This window comes from Mustela lutreola, chromosome 9, assembly GCF_030435805.1.
Source record: "Mustela lutreola isolate mMusLut2 chromosome 9, mMusLut2.pri, whole genome shotgun sequence".
In the NCBI taxonomy this organism is placed as follows: domain Eukaryota; kingdom Metazoa; phylum Chordata; class Mammalia; order Carnivora; family Mustelidae; genus Mustela; species Mustela lutreola.
In genome coordinates, this window is record NC_081298.1 from 44180715 (window position 1) to 44203208 (window position 22494).

The 22494-nt window shown below is 41.7% G+C and overlaps 1 protein-coding gene across 1 annotated transcript in view; it reads left to right on the plus strand.

The window, feature by feature from the left end:
• Window positions 1-22494, plus strand: part of SLC24A3 (solute carrier family 24 member 3) — a 480953-nt gene that overhangs the window by 398840 nt on the left and 59619 nt on the right. Inside the window, exon 7 of the mRNA XM_059134152.1 lies at window positions 21877-21951. Within this exon, the coding sequence (XP_058990135.1) occupies window positions 21877-21951 (75 nt within the window). The remainder of the gene's footprint in view (window positions 1-21876; window positions 21952-22494) is intronic.

Sequence of the window (22494 nt, forward strand, 5' to 3'; positions counted from 1 at the left end):
TAAACAACAGAAATGTATTTCCTCACACCTCTGGAGGCTGGAAGTCTGAGATCAAGGCATTGGCAGGATTGGCTCATTCTGAGGCCTCTCTTTGGTTTGTTGATGGCCACCTTCTCCCTGTGTCTTCACATGTCTTCCCTCTGTTTGTGTCTGAATTTCCTCTTAGGTAGAGACCACAGTGCACTGGAGCCCAAGTTTATGAACTTATTTTTTTTTTTAGATCCAAAAATGATTTTATTTTATTTTATTTTATTTTTTCGACATTCCAAGATTCATTGTTTATGCATTTTTTAATGCAATTACCACTTTCAAGACCCCTCTCTTCAAGCACAGTTGCATTCTGAGATTCCGGGAGTTAAGACTGGCACCTGTAAATTGGGGAGGGGGGGCAGTCACAAGTAATCCTATAACAAACATCCATCTCAGTGAGTTATATGACAAATTAATTAAGGCACATGGAGAAAAGCTGTTAGGATGGTGCCTGGCACTCAAATATTCCATAAAATGCCACTGTTGTTGCTGCTATTGTTTATAAAGGAAGTTGGCCAACACTCCCTCCCACCTCTTTCTATATCTGTTATAAAATAGTTCACATGTTTATAAATTCTTTTAAAAAGCTTCCTGTGTCTTCCATTTCCTTTTAGGTTCCCTACTTATTTTTATATGCGTGGCCATTCCTAAATACTAAGACAGTATTGCCACTGAAAAGGGATGCATTTTGAGGATTTTGCTCCATGGCAATTATATTTATATGCTATTTAAAGGGAGGCTGCTTGCCATCAAAAGAAATGAAATCTTGCCATTTGCAACAACGTAACTGGAACTAGAGGGTATTATGCTTAGTGAAATAAGTCAATCAGAGAAAGACAATTATCATATGATCTCCCTGATATGAGGAATTTGAGAGGCAGAGTGGGGGGTTTGGGGGTAGGGAAGGAAAAAATGAAACAAGGTGGGATCGGGAGGGAGACAAACCGTAAGAGACTCTTAAGCTCACAAAACAAACTAGAGGGTTGCTGCGGGGAGGGGGATATGAAGAGGGTGGTTGGGTATGGACATTGGGGAGGGTCTGTGATGTGGTGAGTGCTGTGAAGTGTGTAAGCCTGACGATTCACAGACCTGTACCCCTGGGGCAAATAATACATTATATGTTAATAAAAATAATTAAGAAAAAATAAAGGGAGGCTGCTAATCTCTTTGAAATGCTTATGACCAAGTCATACCTGAGTCAACTTTTTCAGTGTGGCAGTGCTGGCTTTGATTTTCACAGACCACTTTTGATTTGGTTTTCTCATTCCCTCTAACTCCTGGGATCCAGAGTTTTATCATTCATAGAAAAACTGAAAAAACGAGTTGTTCATTTATGAATCCCAGTCACCCAGCTGGCACCAGGAATTCTGCCAGGGAAACTCTACTTTCTCTAAGGAAGAAACGAAGGGCCTTACAATCTGTGGATTTAAAGATTTATCCAGTGTCCAATGAGAGACTTGTGTCAAAAGGGCGAGAGCAGCTTTAACCACAGTACCTCAGAACCAGTAACATCCCAAATATCCTTCGACAGGTCAATGGATAAACAAAAAGGATACTGCTCAACAATAAAAAGGAGCAAACTATCCAATACACACACAACATAGATGAGCTCAAGAAGCAGATGCAAAGGTGAATATACTGTATGATTCCACTCTAGAATAATGAAAACTAATCTGTGGCGATAGAAATCAGATGAGTAGTTGAGCATGTGGGGATAGATGGTGAGTGATGGGAACAAAATGGGGACACTCTTATGTGTGATAGAAATGTGCTATATCTTGACTAGGGTGGTGGTTAGGTTACATGGACATATGAACTTGTTTGGAACTAACTGAGCTATACATTTAAAATGTATGCACTTAATTGCCTATAAATTAAGTTTTCAAATTTTACTTAAAAACCAATCCACAAATAAAATAACATCCTGTTCCATGTGGTCTTCTCCAAATTAGAATTTGAGGTTATATTGACACAGGCCTGAAGCCAACTGGCCTTTCTGGCTCTCATTATATTCTTGTGTGCTTTACCCACAAAGGGCCGGATTGGAGATGAGAAAGTGAGGCAGAAGGCTCTTGAACAGAGAGCCATAGAATATTACATATCAAAGTAATGCATAAGCAACCCGGATGCCTGGAACAAATAACTTTTTGCTGATCCACTGTGAAAATTCAGCAAACTCAAAAGCCCTTTAAATTCCTTCCTCATTTTGTTCCTGAAGACTAAAATAGGTTCTTGTACGTATTTGCTGACTAACATTCTGTCCAGAGCCTTTTAAGAGAGAATTCTTATAAATTCTTATAAATTATCAGCAAACATTCTGCCTGAGTTTCAATGCTTTAGGTAGTGAGCATTGCAATTTACCAGTAGACACTGGTAACACTATTAACCTCTGCCATTCCCTGTTCAGTATTGAGAAAAACTGGGCACTGTTTAATACAAGATCTGCTATGTATTTACTAAGGGATCATGAATGATATAACTAAACAAATGGATCCAAATTCATCACCTTCTTATGCCTACCTCATGGAGTTTTGGTGAAGAAAATAAGTTGGAATAACTTAAAAAGATGAGAATCATGGTATTATGTCACATTTACTTTCATGTAGGTCCAGGAATGTCTACCTGAACATCAATGAAATTCCTTATTTATCCCTTCTCTATTTGGTATGACTTCTGTATTTTTAAAGGAAGCCATTTTGGACTGGTATTCTTCTCTCTCTCATTCTCTCATTTTCTCTCTCTCTCTCTCTCCCCCATTAATATAAATTCTCTGTACTCCCACCCCATTCTTGCTCTGATCCCAAAGAAATTTTTTTTTAAATCTCTTTATATGCTTGGAAGACTTTGTTCAATGGCAAGGGTAGGAAAAGAGGAGTTTAACTGGAAGAAAGAGCTGGATACCTTCCAGGCACCTTGAGCTGGTTTGGCTTCTCAATGGAGAATGGGAATTGAGAGGTAGAATCTAATGGAAGCAGTCCTTAAAGATATGAAAATTCTGGGCATGTGCAGAGCTGACTGCCCCAGGAAACAAAGTATGTTGCACCATCAGGAAGATCCTTCTCTTTACCTCCAAATGAAACCTAACACTATGCTGACACTCAGTATTTTTGGTAAATCTAAAGACAGAAACTATGGCATGCATACTGACTTTTTTTAGGCACACCGTGGCAGTAAACTTTTTTCTAAAATGATTTGCAAAAGAACAGATGTAGAAACCGGAAAAAGACAGGAAAATAGGGTCCAAGTTGCATGACAATTATGGGTTAACAAGTGGGCCAGTACACCTGAAATATCTCTGGAGTACTCTTAGTTTTGTTGGAGCACTTGGGTAAGGGAGATGGGAGTCAGCTCTTACTAAATTTATCCAGTTAGTACACATAAGACTATCTCTTTGATGGCTCTGTCCCTCTCCTTCTCTTTGTCCCTCTCCCATTCTCTCCCTCTTTCTTGTTCTCTGTTTCAAGGTTCATTATGGTTGGCTGTATGTTCTGAGCTATTTCCAGATTCACTTAACATTCTGGTTTCTTATCTGGTAAATGAGGAATCAGGGCCATATCATGTAGAAAAGTCCTTCCACAATCACCAAACTGTGATTTTCTGAATAGAATGGCAGAGAAATGGTTTGTGAAAATGTACCAGGTAGTTGCCCAAGATGGGTGTTATATCCCCTGCACCTACTTACTGGGGAGAATCTTTAAATCTGGTGCGGTGGGGGAGAATGTGAAAACTGGGATCTTACATTCCTTTCCCTATGTGAAACCATAGTTCGGGTTCTGGTGCATATTTCTTCCAGCTTCCATTCTGACAGGAAGTGACATGAAGGAGTGGTGAAGGGCATGGAACCCCAAGCAAGATTTGTTTGAAATCCAGTCCTCCCGGTTACTAGTTTTGTGGCCTTGACAATTAATGAACTTCATTATGCTCTAATTCTCAACTAGAAAATGGAGATGGTTACAGTATGGCCTAAGTCAGAAATTTGTAGCAAAGTGTAAATGAATTTCTGTAAATGTTTGAAAGAACATCAGGTGAATAATTTATACAATACATTATTTATTTATACAATATAAATAAATACAATATAATTTGATTTATACAATGTAAAATACGATATTTAAAAAACTACAAATTAGAGCATGTGTCACATTGAAACCATTGTCTGATTATATTTCTAGTGTTCCTTATTAAGTCTGCGCATTCCATGAAGACTAGACCAAAGAGCACATGATAATAAATATCTGATTAATATTGGGCAAGTTTAAAAATCTAACCAAGATAAAAGGAAATTAACATAGTCAATTTCAAACCCTGTGTGATTAGGGAAAAAAAGACATTTGAATACATTTTTAGTATTTGTGCCTTTCTTGTCTCATAGACACAGCCTGTTTCTAATTCATTATTGGCTATGAAATGTGCCCATTTTGAATGGAGGATCTGTCTCTTCATCTGAACTACCTCATAACCGGTTCTCAGGAGGGACATTTACACCCCCCACACATACCTACAACCTTCTTGAAATAACAGTTGTGACATTCAGAGGGGATGAATCCATTATTATTTCCCAGAGACCAGGAAAGCATGCCAGGGGTTTCTAGACACTTCCGTGAATTTCTACAGGACAGAAATCAGATGTGATTGTTGTGACCCAAAGCAGGGAAAGACTCAATATAGAGCATATGTAGGAAAGAGTTAAAGTAGAATTGGGTCCACTTGAGCTCTCAGAGCTTTGACCATAGAATCAGAAAGTGTGGTATGTGCAGAGATTGGTGAAGAAGGAGTAATTAGAGTAATTAATTCAATGAGTATCTTTGTGCTTCAGACATCTATTGCTGTGTAACTAGCCACCCCAAACTTGGTCATGTAAAACAAGAGCCTTTTAAATCTGTGCTCTGAGAATTTGGACAGAGCACAGCAGGGATGATTTATCTCTGTTCCACCATGTGTAGTGAAATACTGGAAATGTTAGGAAATACTAAGAAAATACAGCGTCACTGGAAATTCTGGACTGTCAAGAAATGACTTGGTTGACTAAGGCTGTAATCATCGCAAGAGTCTTCACTCACATTTAACCCTGGACTGGAGTGACTTGAACCTGGGCTCAGCTGAGACTGTTATTTAGAGTACCTACATGTGGCTTGGGCCTCCTCACATATGGCAGCCTTGGACTGTGTCAGATGACTTTCATGATAGCTCCAGGATCTCAGGGTTAGTGTTCCAGAAAATAAGGCAAACATTGTATGGCCTCTTTTGACCTAGTTTCCAAAGTCATGTAATGCCACTTCTGTCATACTGTATTAACAAGTCCATCTGGATTCAAAGGGAGAGGATATAGATCTCCAATTCTTTCTTTTTTCTTTTTTTTTTAAATTTTTTATTTTTTATAAATATATAATATATTTTTATCCCCAAAGGTACAGGTCTGTGAATCGCCAGGTTTACACACTTCACAGCACTCACCATAGCACATACCCTCCCCAATGTCCATAACCCCACCCCCCTCTACCAACCCCCCTCCCCCCAGCAACCCTCAGTTTGTTTTGTGAGATTAAGAGTCACTTATGGTTTGTCTCGCTCCCAATCCCATCTTGTTTCATTTATTCTTCTCCTACTCCCTTAACCCCCCCATGTTGTATCTCCACTTCCTCATATCAGGGAGATCATATGATAGTTGTCTTTCTCCGATTGACTTATTTCGCTAAGCATGATACCCTCTAGTTCCATCCACATCATTGCAAATGGCAAGATTTCATTTCTTTTGATGGCTGCATAGTATTCCATTGTGTATATATACCACATCTTCTTTTAGACCTCCAATTCTTGATGACAGGAGTGTCAAAGAATTTGTGACCGGGGCGCCTGGGTGGCTCAGTGGGTTGAGCCGCTGCTCAGGTCATGATCTCAGGGTCCTGGGATCGAGTCCCACATCGGGCTCTCTGCTCAGCAGGGAGCCTGCTTCCCTCTCTCTCTCTCTCTGCCTGCCTCTCCATCTACTTGTGATTTCTCTCTGTCAAATGAATAAATAAAATCTTTAAAAAAAAAAAAAAAAGAATTTGTGACCATGTTGGAAAACCACGCTGCTTTAGAATAAGTGAATCAACTGGTTCTTTCTCATCTCTATCAGTTGGCCAGTGTCTCTCCCAAGGCAGAACCAGAAAAATGGTCTTTAAAGCAAGTGTTTATCTGTCTAGGAAGGCTTATAACATCTGCTAGAGAAGAAAGAAAATTCTGAGCTACCTCTGGACCTTTACAATGCCTAATATTGTAAAGGGGCTCAAAAGGGAAGTAGGCAAGTAAATCACATTCAAATATTATATCTCCTCTTTATTTTGCCTTTTGGTTGGAGGCTGTACAACAATGACCACACACCCTCAACTGAAGCGTGCCTGTCTACACACCCTACATACTTCAGAGAGCCAGAAATCAACTCTCTTATTTAGAGGACTTTGGGGAAGCAGGTCTGTACACCTGCAAAGAAAATTTGTGCTGGTTGCCATATTATTCAGTCATTAGTTCCTATATATGAGCATGCTCCCAAAGACTATCAGGCATTTGAGAAAACTTCCCAAGAGAAGAATCAAAATGGATAAAAAGAAGAGCTCTCCACCAAGTAACCAATAATTCAAGTGATAGAAATAAACTTTTAAAAAATATTAATTCATATACTCAAGGGTTGCACATAAAGTCAGAATAAGCTGCTATTAAAAAAAAAAGGAACGGGGTGGGAGTTGAGCATAAAAAAATGTTTAAAAAATTTATAATGTGAATTCCAAAATTAAAAAATATGAAAAGCACTGAAATAATAGAATTGATATGGTGATGACCAAAACAAAGACTATAGAGACATAAGAGTAGTGGCATTCAGAGCAGAAAAAAAATGAGATGGAAAATCTGATGGAAAAATTAAGAAACCTGGAAGATCAAGTGGGGGCTCCAATATGAAATTTAGCTGGAGTTCCAGAAGAAGAGAGTACAGAAATTAGAGGGAAAGTCAACAAATATATAATAATAGGAAATGTCCTCTAGCAGAAGGAAAACACAAAGTCTACTTATTGAAAAAGCTGACACAGTGGCGAACAAAGAGAATAAAAATACATCTATACCTAGAAACATCTGCATGAAATGTTCAAATATTGAGGCTAGAGAGCCTAAAATTTTTCAGAAAAAAAACAGGTCATGTATAAAGGAATAGAATTGGACTAACTTCAGACTCTAACTGGCAACACTAGATGCTAGAAGACAACAGAAATATACTTCATTAGGAAAGGTAGTAATTTAGACCCAGAATTCTATATTTAGCTAAACTAGCAATCAAATGGGAGGTCAGATAAAAATGCATTTCCGCAAAATAAAGCTCCAGGATTTTACCTCTTACCTAATCTTTTTTTTTTTTTTTTTTAGGAAGCTACTTAAGAATATGCTCCAGCAAAATGAGGGTAAAAACTAAAAAAGAGGTTGGCAAAATTAACACAGAAGTCCAATAAAAAGAAATCTTAAAAAGCAAGCTGAACAAGCAGATCTAAAAAGAAAATGGTTCAGATTTTCAAAGCGTGAGTTCTAAGATCTCCAAAAGGAAAAATGGAATTAATTGCAAGTCATATATATATGTGTGTGTGTGTGTGTGTGTATGTGTATATATATATATATATATACACACCAAGGTGCCCCAAGACATATACATATATATATGTATATATATATATGTATATATGTATACATATATATATATGTATATATGTATATGTCTTGGGGCACCTTGGTGGCTCAGTCAATTGAGCATATGAGTCAATTGAGCATCTGACTCTTGATTTAGGCTTAGGTCATGATCACAGGGTCCAGGGCTCAAGCCCTGAGTTGGGCTCTGCACTGAGTGTGGTGCTCACTTGAGATTCTCTCTCTCTCGCTCGCTCTTAAAAAAAAAAAAAAAAAACTTTTTAAAATGTGTTTTCACATGTTGGTAACGTGGGGAAGAAGGCACATATCAAGTGTCCCAACAAGGATTTAAAAAGGTAGTTTCCAACACCAAGACAAAAATCTATGCAATAAAAGTATTGCAAATATATAATGCAAATTAAAATATGGAATCTCTTTTTTTTTTTTTTTTTTCTTTAAGGATGAAGTTTAAGATGATAAACTATTTTATCTTGAGATGAGAACATTATCTTTTCAGTAGTAAGTGAGTAGTGATATCAAACCTATAAGAAAAAAATGACATTTTTAGCATGCTGTTTGGCTCTACAGTGAGCAATATTCACTTCCTAGTCATCTTAATATAACTATTATCTATTGGCTTTCTATATGTACACTCAACCTTCAGATAAAATGTGGACAACTAAAAAGATGGTGATAGAATGTAAATTATTTCATGTTGAAAATGTAAAAATCAATTTATACTTGGGGCACCTGGGTGTCTCAGTGGTTTAAAGCCCCTGCTTTTGGCTCAGGTCATGATCACAGGGTCCTGAGATCGAGCCCTTATGTCAGGCTCTCTGCTCGGCGAGGAGCCTGCTTCCCCCTCTCTCTTTGCCTGCCTCTCTGCCTGCTTGTGATCTCTGTCTGCCAAATAAATAAATAAATAAAATCTTTTTAAAAAAATCAATTTATACCTGAGAGAAGTTTAAAGTAGAAGGTGAGATAAGAAGATGGCTGGAGATAGGAATGTGAGCACTCTTCTCCTACCTAGTATGGAACCAAGACATACTCCCAAAAGCTAATGGAATGTGAGATAGAGGAGGAAAACTTCAAAGATTTATTAGCCCTAATAACCATAATATAACTTTCAAACATGATGAGTGTAAGAAGATACAGGGAATAATAGAAATGAGCTAAATCTTCATTTTTCAAATGATGATATCCGAAGTGGATAAATCTAGAAGGAATTATTCTGATCCCTTTACTGGGCATTATAGAAATAAGAACGAAAAAGGAAAATGATTAAAACCGTGTGCTGCTGGGAGCTGGGAGGGATGAGGCAGGAATGGTTGTTTCTCATTAATAAGACCCTGTAAGTACTACTTAGTTTTTTTTGATAATACATGCTATTCAGTTTTCTTAATAGGGGTATAAAGTCATTAACACAACTCCCAGAAGAATTAACTCAAGTATCAGGGGAGGAGGAAGGGAAGGCAGGAGAGGAGCAACAGCAGTAGCTGTCCCTTATTATATAGATTCTAATATCGTGCCAGGCAGAATCCTAAGCCTGGTACGTGTATCAGCACATTTGGTAATAACCCTTGACGGAGGTGCTGTGATCCTCTCTGTTTTGAAGATCAGGAACAGAGGCAGAGACTTGAAGTAAGAGCTTGCCCAGAGCTGTATAACCGATAACTGCTGGAGCTGGGGGTTCAAACTCAGGGATGCTGGTGAGTGATCCTTGCTCTTCACCATTCTGCTTTAGGCTGTCGTCATTCCTGTGGGATTGTTTCCTTACCTTTTTTTTTTTTTTAAGATTTATTTATTTATTTTAGAGAGAGGGAGAGGGAGGGACAGGAAGGAGAAGGAGAGAGAGAATCCCAAGCGGACTCCCCAGTGAGTGCAAAGCCCACTGCAGGGCTCCATCTCATGCCCCTGAGATTGGGACCTGAGCTGAAACCAAGGGTCCAATACTTAATTGACTGAGTTATCCAGGTGTCCCTCCCTTGTCTTTCCTAATGAGAAGTCCAGAGCAATGAAGATATGGAGGTAGAAACAAACTATTTTATTGAAGCTTTGTGACACTAAAATTACTGAAAGCAAAAATGTTAAAAATGGGTACATCCAGTGAGTGAGGAGGCGATGGGGAGGTGGAAGGCATGGGGAGGCAGAAAACTTTTACTTGCATTCATGCTCCGTCTACTGCGTTGATTTTTTTTTTTTAACCATAATCATCAATTTTGTGTTTTAAAGTTTGTGTTACCCAAACCTTAAAAATTTCAGTAGGCTTTTATTTTAAAATCAGATAGGAGTAGGAAGGCATTTATGAAAACTCAGATTTCTGTTTCTTCCATCTCCCAAGATCAGAGATAATTTATATAAATGTGTGTGATTTATGCAACCAAATGCACCCTTTGGAAATTTGATTTAAACATTTTATTACCTTAAGTGTTTGTTTCATTTGAAAGGAAATATATTAAAAATGTCCTGCCAGTGCTCCTATCCAATTTAAAAGCTCCAAACAATGGTTAGACATTATCAGTTTTGTGACTAAAATGAAGCCGTGTGATCCCTGAGGCCAGGTCCTAAAATGCTGTAGAGCTTCTGCTTACTCTTTTGGGACACATGCATTCAGAGCCCTAAGCTCCCACATAAGTGTCTGACTGCACGGAGGCTACTATCCCTGAGGAAGCCTCGGCCATGTGGAGAGGCCATATGTAAATTTGGTCATTAGCCCCCGCTGAGACCCCAGTCCATGGCCAACAGGAGCCACTGGTCATGCAAGCGAGCCAGGCTGCCAATGACTCCAGCCTCTAGCCTTTGCATCCTTCCAGCTATACAGTTAAATCCAGCGATTCCGCACTTTTTGTTTGACACTGACATGACTCACAAAGTGAATTTTTATTATAAATCCAAAAGAGATATTAAAACAAATCTACTTTATAAGCAGAGTGATGGATGGCAAACACTCCTAGTGTGTAGACTATGAAATATTCATAAGGAATATATAAAATTCACTGTCATTTCTCAAAACCTCATACACAGAGGATAGGGTTTTCTTCCAGGTTGTGTGGGACTGGGTAGTGCCGGGCAGTTTCTCATTTCTCATTTTCTGGACATCTATCAGACTAACAGGTCATAGCAGGAGGGAACAGAGGTGTCAACGCTTGCTGCTCAGGGTAGAATCACCTGAGAATGAAAACTCCAGGGACCAAACCACAGCCCAGCTTAGCTAACTCACTATCTCTGAGGGTCAGACCCAAGCAAGCATGTTTCATAAGGCTTCCGGATGGTTCCACTGAGCAGCCAAGGGTGAGAATCAGGCCTCCCTGAGGATGATTCAGAAGGTCTGGGGTGAGCCCAGAAATCTGGAGTTGTCACACAGACTCAGGTCATTCTCATGACCAGGTAAGTTAAATAATCACCTGTAAAGGGCTGACCATGGGGACTCTGTGGGTACTCACACCTGGCTCAGTCACTTCATGACTCCATGGTCAGTAGAGAACGGACCATGTCCCGGATCACACAGCACAGTAAGGGTGAAGCTGGGGGAAAGCTCTCTGGAAAGTGGAGAGAATGAAAGCCGGGGACGAGGCTGCAAATGGAGGGGTGCGACCCCACCCCCAGTCCTGGAAGACACCTGGAAGCCACCCCTTGCCTTGGCTTCCTCCACATGGCATGAACACATCTCCCTACTGGGTGCTTCCCACCACTTTGATGACATTTCTGATTCCACTGCTCTCCACTTACACAGTCATCTGCAAAGTGAGAAAATGAACCTAACTGCAGAGATAACCTCTGGCCATGTTTTTGGCTAAGAACTATTCTTCGGTTCTTTCGGGAAGAGGTTTTGGTTGGCCAGCTGGTGTTACGCGTTCCCCCCACCCCCGTGCCCGCCCCCCCCCCCACCACTCTACTCCCTCAGCTTTCTGCTTTATTGCCTAAGGCAGATAAACCCGGGATGTGTTATTGATGTTACCATGTTTTAATTATCAATTTCTTTAATGCGGGGAGAAAATATCTTCCAAGCACTCATTAAAGAAATGTTCTTGTGTTCAGTGTGCCCTGGCTTCAGAATCGATTCATGAACGTCACCTGCTGTCCCTACCCTGAGTCACAGAAATTACTTAAAATAGATTGCCTGACATTAACTGGAGCCGGATGAGCCACACATACGTGGCAACCAGTATTTTTTTAGTATGAAAATATTACTGCACTGCGTCTACTCATGCGTAGGGGACAGGTGCTTCCTTTGCTACCTACAGCCCCCACGGGTGATGTCCTCCCACATTTCCTTTGAACACATATTCCATTAGAAGACAGAATAACTCCTGATATTGTGGAAGTCCTATTCTTTGTCAAACAGTGGGGAGAAATCCTAATTTTAATTTTAATTAATCAATTTTTAAGGTACACAATCCACATTGCCTCTCCTCTATAACTTGATGAAGGCAGGGAAACATGGATCCTGCCAGGGATAATGTGTGTAATTTTAGCCAGAGCTTCCAGAAACCTAACTAAAATACATGGTCTTAGCTGTCTGATTTCTAAGCTCACATGATCTGTATTAACTTCCTTTCTCATCAACACTTCGAACGCAGAGAAGCCCTACAGCATTTTGGGGGACGTTACTACCTATGATGAGGTGTCCCATGTCAGGACCCTGAGATGGTCCCACAAGCTTGAGATTGTCCTTCTAGGCTTCATAATCCATGAAATGAGGAAATACTTGCCTCCTGTGTGTATTTGGCTACTACCCTCAAATGGTATAAATTTAAAAATAAATTCAGCACTACTCTACTTGGCGTCTTTATACCATCTTTTCAGCAGACAGAGTAGGAGAGTATACAAGGGAGCCAGGATTTCCCTGCCATGGTTCTCCAAAGGGACTGGACAAGGGGTGATCCCCCAGCATCTTCAGTAGACTTAGTGCTAGAAATGGACAAAGTGTACGAACCACCATACACAGAAGCATTAAGGAGCTTCTGATTTGCAGCTTCACCTCAAACACACCTAGTTGCTCTTTGGTGCAAAGATCCTAAGTGGCTACTCATGCCCACAGCATTGTGTCCAGCCCCAGTGCCCCAAGTGAAGGGGGAGGAGCCACCCCACCAGCCTCCTGCTCTTTACATTTCCGTTCCACAGGTGTGACCCAGACTTGGAAATTCTCTGTCCTCTGGGCCAGCACTTCTCACACTGTAATGTGCACATGGTCACCAGGGGATCTTGTGAAGATGCAGCTTCTGATTCAGCAGACCTAGACCTGAGAGTTGCATTTTGAACCACCCATTCCGGGCCACACTTGGGGTAAATAGCAGGAGGCACGCACCAGGCTGTGGCGAGAGCATCACTTCAGCCAGAGGACTGACACCCATTCTGCATTTCCCGGGCTGAGGAAGGAGAATGAATGTTTGTGAGCCACTTCAGTTCTTCCTGGAAACCGATATAAATGTAGCCAAGTTTCTCTCCAGGATAATGGATGAAACAGCACACATAATTGAAATTGTCAGAGAGCCCCAAAGAGTGCTTTTGCCATTAGTTTCAAGCCCCTCCATCCAAGTGCTTATCACCACACCCAGAAGGGACTGAGAGCCACCTCACCTCCTGCCACCTTTCTGGCAGAAGGACAATTACGTAAATGACAAAAAGCCAGGAACCGACAAAGAGTAGAACCTCAGGACTTCCTTTCCCAGAGACTAGATTAGAGGAGTCTGTGAACTTGAGCGTGAAAAAATATTACATCTTTCTAAACCACGTAGGTTTAACCTTTCATTTCATTATTCATGAGGCACCAAACCAGCAGTAGCTACTCGTGGCTTTGTCTCCAGCAGAAATACAAGAAATATTCATGCTACGTTACAACTATGGCGGATTATCTGGGATTGCTCTCCTTACTCATCACTACATTGAAATGACTAACTCTTCTTACAATAAGGAAACTTCCTGGCTCTTGTTAATAAGGAAGCACATATACTACTAATATCTCCATTTTTCCGTGTTTTGATAACCGGATTTCAGTAAATCGGTTTCTTGGTCACTCTTTGTTGTTTATTTTGTATCTTTTACTACACAGTTCTGAAAAAGGGTCCATAAAGTACGAAGGTGTGCATTTCACAAAATGTTTAAGACCCCCACCCCCAGCATGATGTTGGACTGTGAAGAAATGGCAGCCGCTGCATGGTCAACACTAGTTAAAATAATTCTTTTAACACTTTATTTTAACACTAGTTAAAATAATTCTTTTTGGTCAGGGATCACAAATGCATGTTCCTGCAGAGCCCACATATATAGGAAAATGAGTGAAGCTGTCCAGTCTAAGAAAAACAACAGCAGAGAGATGTTATATATGGCAGCTGATTCTTGTCTTTGGAGTTGGGGACAGTGGAGTTGAGGCGACTGTGGCAAGCTGAAGAATGTATGTCCTGTCTAAAGAGGGCATCTCTGACGGCTCCACAGTGACGTGAGAACACCCCCAGGTTGCCAGGTCTTCCGGTTTTTCTGAGAGAAGCCAAAAGTCTTGGTGTTGTGGAAATCCTCTCCATCACACTCACAGTATTGTAATGTACATCTTGGCAATGACTGCAATGAACAAGAAACTGAGGGGGACAGATCCCCTGAGCAGGCCAGACAACCAGAACAAAACAGCAATCAATATCCTGCATGAGATAAACAGACAATATAGAAAAAAATTCAGCTTTTCCTTGACCTTATGAATATTTCAAAATCACCAAACCTCCAGTTTTGTACTTAAAGAAAGGCAAAATAGTATCTTAACCAAGACCCAAAATTTTGTAAGGAAGGTTATCAGACTTAGCAAATAAAAATAGAGGGCACCCAGTTAAATTTCAATTTCAGATAAGCAACAAATATATTTTTAATATGCTTCCCAAGTGATGTTCAAGATAATACTTATATTTTTAAAAATTACTTATTGTTGTCTGAAATCATATTTAACTGGGTGTTCTATATCTTATCTGGCAACTTCACTCCTAAGCCAACTCTCAATGTGAGGAAGTAGCTACTATTAAAATTAATATGTAATCGACAACCAACACAGCAATTGCATTTTTCTTTTGTTCAGGTAGCATTTTTATTGGGGGACCACATGCATTCAGGAAAGTGCACATATCATCTGTACGGGTCAGTGACTTTTCACAACTAAGCACATGCAGTAATCAGTACCCTGATCAAGAAAGAGAACAGTCCTGCCCTGCAGGAGCCCCTTGTGCCCTTTCCAACTCTATTCCTGGCCCATGGGGAACACCATTCCAGATTTAAAACAGCATAAGTTTGGGATGCCTGTCTGGCTCAGTCAGTAGAGCATGCAACTCTTGATCTCTAGGGTGGTGAATAGAAATTACTTAAAAATAAATACATTTAAATATATATATATATATATATATATATATATATATATATATATATAAACTTTTTAAAAAGCAGCATAAGTTAGTATGTTCTGCTTTCAAATCTTATGTAAATGGGATTGGGTTGTATTTTTAAGCTTACAAAACTGTATGTAGGGGCGCCTGGGTGGCTCCGCTGGCTGAGCGTCCGACATCAGTTCAGGTCTTGATTTTCGGGTGCTGGAATTAGACCGCACGTCGGCTCTGCACTCAGTCAGGAGTCTGCTTCTCCCTCTGCCTCTGACCCTCCTCCTACTAGTGTTTTCTCTCTCTCTCCTCTCTCTCTCTCTCAAATAAGTAAATAACATATTTTTAAAAAACACAACTGTGTGTGTATGTGTGTAAGTGCGTGCGTGCATGTGGGAGAAAATGCTTACTCTGATTATTGGATTGCTGTGTATAAATCTATGTTTTGGGTACAGGAGACACTGCTGATGCTCCATAATCCCCTGCACTTCCCCATCTCAGTTCCCACCACCCTGACTTCCACCTGCACCACCATACCTGCATTTCTCCTTCTGAAGGCTCTCCTTGGTCACTGCCCTGGGGCAGGGAGTGTCAGGGATCAGCAGACCTGGGTGCTGGACCCTGGGTGCTGGGTCTTCAACCAGTGACTGATGGGAGCGGGTGGATAAATACCCCAGCCCCCTCTCCCCTTGGGTGAGACAAGGGGAGAGGCACATTCTCCCTGGTCTCCCAGAACTGTCTAGCAGGAATCAGGATTGTACCCCAGATGTACCTGCTGTAACTTGCTCCTTGTATTCCTTCCATTACCTGCCTCTCTTCCCCCAGACCCCAGCACTGCTTCCTAGAACCACCTCCCAAATAACCTTGGTGCACTCAGATCCTTGCCTTGGGCTCTATTTCTGGGTGGAGCCAAGCTCACATATCTAGTGACATGACATTAATCTCAGTACCCTACATGTATTCAACCAACTCCTACCTGGTGCTGGTACCTAGTGCTGCCAGAGGCAGTGGTAAATGCAGACTCTACACCTTGTCCAAGCATGGGCAGAGGGCTCCAGGAACACAGCAGGCCACAGTCCTGTGGCCACAAGTCTGGGATTTCCTTCCCTAAGGCAGAGCTAGCTGACCCCTTGTGAATTCGGATGGGTGTGAGCACAGTCAGAGCTACCATATTTTGAAGACCTACCAGGCAATAACTTGCATTTCACGACTGCACGTAATGTTTTGGATGATTGAGAAGGCACTCCAGAGTCCTGGGCGCTACAGGTCATGATGAACACCCGTGGTTACTGTTCAGTACAATCAACGAAGAACGGGTGTTTGAGAGATAACCACGTGTCCGCACTCCTGGTGCGGCCTCATTTTTCATTTAAATCTATCTCCAATAGCAGCTTATTTACTTGTCATTTGCTTTGCCCACATACATCTCAAAATCAGATTTCTTAGAAAAATAAAATAAAATTAAACATATAAATTCGTTTTCATGTTTGCAAAGATTAATAAGTGAAGGTTCACTGTATTTTGCAGAAGCATGGTCTTTTTTACATGGCCTGCTTGTTAGGGTCCTTTTCTGACAATAAACCAGAAGGCAGGAGCCTTTTATATAAAAGGGGCTTTTCCCAGGATCAAAGGATTTAAAAAGTGTCCTCGAACAATACAGAGAGCAGCGCCACGCCTTCCCCATGGGAGGAAGACCCATTCTCGGTACCGCTGACCGAGCTCACATTGGGTGGGGAATGCCCCAGAGCCCCATCCCTGCTCTACGTCGTGTGGCTGCCTTTCCTGAGATAAGAATTGGCTGTAGAAATTGTGTCAGCTCAAAAGCTTGGAACAAAGCTCATGTTATGATTTTTCAAATCCCTTTTCCGTGAAATCTGTGTGAAATCACAGCATTTCTGAGATGATAGTTGTATGTTTTATGTCATGTAACCATTATGCTGTTCTGACTGCTTCAATAGTTTTTCAAAAAGGCAAAGTGCTTGCAAGTCAAGGGTATGTGTGTCTTTTAAAATGTGTCTGCATTGTCAAATTCTACTGTTCATTGAGAAAAAACATTATATGTATTACATTATATTATGTATATTTACACTGTGTATCTACATATATACTATGTGTGTATATTATCACATGTATAAATAGCTGTATATAGATTTGCAATATATATCCAGAAATATACAGAAAACATACTATTTTATCATAAACAATTACTTTTAACCTCCTAGAAGGAGCCAGAATTCCAGAAGATTATCAGTCAACATTTGAATAAAGGAGAATGTGTTTTTTTGTTTTAGAAGGGTGGTTTTTTAGCATTATGCCACTCTGAAACTAAATGAAATCATAAAAAGGAAACTAAAGTTGCATATTTAATAGAAAAAGTGTGAAATGCACTCCAGAAATAGAAAAGATGATCAAGAAATATCAAGCTGAAATTTCAGTTGGGAGGGATTCCTAGAGCTAGGCAGCAAGTAGAGTGTCTGCCTTTAATTTATGGGGGGAGTTTGCCAGCGATGGCCTTCTGTAATCTGTACCAATCTGCATTATTGATTAATGAGGTCAAGGGCAGGATTTCTCACTGTTGGTGTCCTCCCAGGAGCCCTGTTCTGGTCTCTTCGCTAGAGTGACTTCTTGGCCTTCCTTGCAGCCACTTTGCAAAGCGCTAAGGAGGTACTGTCCTCCCATAAGTGCCCCCCGCCACCCAAGCTGGGTAACACCTGACAGCAGATGACAAAGAGGCTCCCATTTTGATGAAGACGTGCTAATATGTCTCTCTCTGCCAATAAATGTGTTCAGGATCAGAATCCGATGGTTGCTGTACCCCCTCTAGAGATAAAACACCCTTCACCGAGAGGCAAAGGGAGCCCCTTAGACCCCACGCACCCCAATTTGTGGAAAAGTGAAACATTCAGTCACCAAGCAATGAGCTTATATTGGTGTGTGTTTGTTTGTTTTAACTAAACTAGCTAAACAGAGTAGTTTCCAGTTTATTTCACGGACTCTCTCCCTCCTGGAATACATCCATACCATATCCATATCTGCGGTCCTTATGCTAAGACTTTCCTGCTTGGGGTCCTTGGCCTGAATCTCTGTAAAGCAGTACATATTCTAAATTGAGCTGTGGTCACTGCTTTCTTTTCTTTCTTTCTTTCTCTTTCTTTCTTTTTTTCTTTTTCTTTTTTTGTCTCTTACCTTCAATTTTTCCCTCCGTTGGCTACCATCTCCAACACACCTGCCTAATGGCTTAAGGTTGTAGAGAAAAGACGACCTCCATGAGAGGCAATCACAAATGGGTGTCTGCTTTTCAACCCTGCCTGCAGTGAGTCTTTGTGCCATAGTAGGAGGGGGCTGGGGCTCGAGACCCTGACTTCCTGGTTCAGATCCCAGCCCTTCCCGCCAGATTGCTGGCCAGCGAGGGTGACGGTGCCCACCTTATTAGGTCACGACAGGATTGAATGAGATAACCCTTCTGGATCCCCAGATTTGCAGAAAGCATCAGGTAAATATTTGCTGTTGGGATGAGTGGCAGTCACAGAAGCGTAAGGTAGAGGCAGACAGGAGGTCATGTCACAGCTCTCAATAGAGACCCCGCAGGTTCATCAGTGGTGCTTTAATTCCCTCTAGGGTGTGGAAAGAAATTATCCTCTGGTTTGACTCCTTCTTACTTGTCTTCTGGTTCATTGCTTCTATAGAGAAAAATTGGTTTCACTCCCGTGTGGGCTGTGAATGTGAAGATAAATTTGATGATGGTCCAATGACTGACAGCTGTTTTGGAGAGTAAAATAATGACGACTCATCCAGAGTTGGCCTGTAGGCTGAATGCAAGGTGTATCTTGCAGCAGTAAATCAAAGTGGATACTTTGTACTATACTTTCTTATTTCTTAATTTGTATTTAAGTTATATATGCACAGAGCTTAGAGAGCCAACTAGTTCTAAAAAGCTTATTATGAAAGATCTTTTTTCCAGTCCACCAGCACCATTTCCCTCTCTTTTGACACAACTGCATTTTTTAGATGATGTATACTGGACACACAAGATCACGTTGACTTCAGGTATCCAGCATCAAGACTGGTGATCTTCCAGTAGCTTTTTGAGAAGAGATACATAGGAAGTAAAGGTTTTGGGACAATAACACTTTTGTTTTTATTCTTCTCTCTTAATGAATAGTTTGGTAGGGCACAGAATTTCAGGCTGAAATAATTTTCCTCTCTAATTTTAAAGGCGTCACTCCATTGTCTTCTCGTTCCCAGTGCTTTTGTTGAAAAATAAAATGTCATTCTGGTTTTGATCCTCTGTATGTAATCCCGTTTTTCTCTTTCTGGTGGTTTCTAGGACCTTTCTTTTCTTTGTGCCACGATTCTGAAAATTCATAATGATATGCTTCGGTGTACATCTTTTTTTTTTTTTTTGGTCCATTGTGCTGAACACTCAGGAGGCCATTCTACTCAGAAAATGCACAACCTTAGCTTCTGGGAATTTTTTTAAAAATATTTATTTAATTATTTTCTCTCTCCTATTTTCTGGAACTTCTGTCTTCAAGTGCCAGGTTTCCTGTTTCTCTTAAAGTGAGGGAGGTATAGTCACTGGTCTGCTTGAAGTGAAGGAAATAATTTGTGGGTTATATTTTCAAATATTCTTTCAGTTATCCTGGCTTCAGACCCTCCTTCACCCCAATGTCTAGAGCTTTGCCCACCTGAGTATTCCATCATTTTTCTGCTTTCCAGCATCTGGAATGCTTGGGTGGCTCCGTTGGCTAAGCATCTGCCTTCTGCTCAGGTTATGATCCCAGTGTCCTAGGACTGGGCGCACATCGGGCTCCTGGCTCAGTGGGGAGTCTGCTTCTCCCTCTGCCTGCTGCTCCCCCAGCTTGTGTTCACTCTCTCTCTCTCCCCCCACCTCTCGGACAAATAAATAAAATCTTTGATAAGCCCTCTTCCTTGGGGGAAATTCTCTTTTCCTTGGGGGTTTATACCTTGTTAAAAAGGAAAAAAAAAAAACTTTACTACTATATTATTTTGGTGTAACAAGAGCAAAGGTCATGAGTATGTATCTAGTCTGTTATCTTAAACTAAAAGCCCAAGAGATTTTTTTAAGGCAGTTCAGAATTGATATTTGCCACATGTTTTATGTCCATTTTCCTAGCCATCTGATGCTGAATAAATATTCACAACCTTTTATGACCTGCTGGAAAATGGACGGTCCAGTCCAACGTAAGCTATTCCGTAGATGACCATGGATTCTAATAGCATACACTACAAGGAGAGAGCATGATAAGAGGGTAACGAATACTTTACATTTGTTCTAAAGTGATTCTGTGGCACGAGCCCTCTTCTTGACCACCCGGTCATCTGTAACTTGGATCTGCTAGCACAAGACCTAATAAGGCAAAATCAGCAACAGAAAAATACCTAAGTGTCCCTATAACAAATGGAAGAATGTGTTCATGGAAGGAGACCTCATTACTCATTTATGGTTCTATTTAAGTCCTATCTTTCATGTTATTTGAATCCAGAAAGCCTTTTCTGGTTTGACTTTGCCTGATCTTTTCTTTATAGACTGACACAGTTGTCAGGGAGAGAAAAGACTCCAAATGTTGCCTTGTCCCCGAATCCTTTTTTCCCTTTGTCTTTAGTGCAGCATGTGGCTGTCATTGGCCCAGCCAACAGCTGATATTTGCTGTGTCCTTCTTCACTTACGAGGCCAAGGGCAAAGGCAGCTAGACAGGTCCTGTGGCCGAGGGGTGCTTGACACTTGTCTAGGGAGGTGGGAAGGAGTTGTGAGGGACAGGCAGGAAGCACTTCCCACCCCTCTCTGTCGACTCCCCCACCCTTCTTTGTGAGAGTCTGCCAAAGTGGACCCACTCCACAAAGTAAAGAAAGAAATAACAGGTATCCCTCAAAAGGTGATTTGGAAGGACTTACCAAGGAGAAATGACTCTTCCTCCAGAGCAGGAATCTTAACCTGGCATCTGCAGCTCCCCCCTTCCCAGCAGCCTCTCCTCCCCACGGCCCAGCCCGGCTCCATTGCCCGCCTTTGTCTCATCCAGGGGCCTCCCTCTGTAGGAAGTCTGGACACAGGAGGCCAGGCCTGTCATAGCCTCCAGCAGTGTGTCTCCTGGCCTCATCATGGCTGAGCCATCCTATCCTTAAAGGGACATAGTCCAACTGCTAAGAATAACATTTTCTCCAGATAAATATGCAAATCAGTGTTTTTAAAAAATTCTGATCAAATCAGGAGTCAGGTGCCGACAAGGACAGGCATATAATAGAGGGGAGAGGAGGCGGCTCCCCGGGCCCCTTGTGAAGGGCAACAGCTGTCCAGCCCTGGGTTCATTCCATGAGCCCAGGCTGCAGCAAACATGAGAGCCTTGACCAGGACCCAGGGTGGGCGGCTCCTTCATCCCCCTCTCATGAGGAATGCTAAGGCTGGTGGGTTCCTGGGAGACACAGGTCTTTGATTCAGCTTTGCTGAGCCTTCCTTGTGCTGCCCAGCAGCCGGGGGCATGTCCACCCCCTCTCCTTCACAGGGGTCAGACCCAAAACGTGGTTGGGTGGCCCTCCTGCCTTCCCCCCGGCTGCCTCCCCGTTTTCTCTCGTGAGTGCCTTCCCCTCATAAAACTGTTGCAGGTTTAATCCCTTCTTGGAATTTGTCTTTCAGAAGATCCAAACTAATACACCCAAAGGCCTTCCATAAATTCATACCTGCAGGCAGATTGACTAGGGTCAGCCCAGGAGACAGAAATACTAAGTCGTGTTCCCGGTTTATCACTGGTGAGAGCCACCGGAAGCCATGCTTTCTCCTTTGCACCGTCGAATATCCTGACTGTTACTGTCTTCTTCTCTTTTCATTCAGGTTGTGGCTCTTTCCTCCTGGTGCCTGCTGAGGGATTCAATTTACTACACGCTGTCTGTGGTGGCGCTCATCGTGGTAAGTGTGTGACACACCCCTCATCGGAGTCCCCTTGCCATTTGACTCTTAACTCATCCTTTTCATTGCTTGGGATTATGTGCAGCTCCCCCGCATGGAGCAAGTTCAGGGTCTCTGGTGACAAAGAAGCAAACAGATGTCTATGCATGGAGGTGGCTTCTCTTTCTTCCAGCTCCTTTGATCAGCCAGAACCCCAGTGTGATAGTTTGGTGCGCAGAACAGGAGTGTTGACTCTGGTTACCTGATTCCATGAGAGAGAGTCCTTTGCTGTTTTCCTGGGACCCCCAGACCATTCCCTCTCACTTTCTCACGGGCTCTTCTGGAACTCTCTTCGGTGTCAGTGTGCCCTATCCCCAGGTCCCCAGTGATCTTAGTTCCCCCTCTCTGGATGTCCTCCCAGGACACCGCCCATGGCCATTACCACCTTTGTGCTAACACCTCTACACTGTATTTTTGGCAATGGCATCTCTCTGAGGTACAGTCATAGAGAAGCCCCTCTCTACTGGACATCTTCCTGTCCCAAACTCAACGTGTCTCTAAACT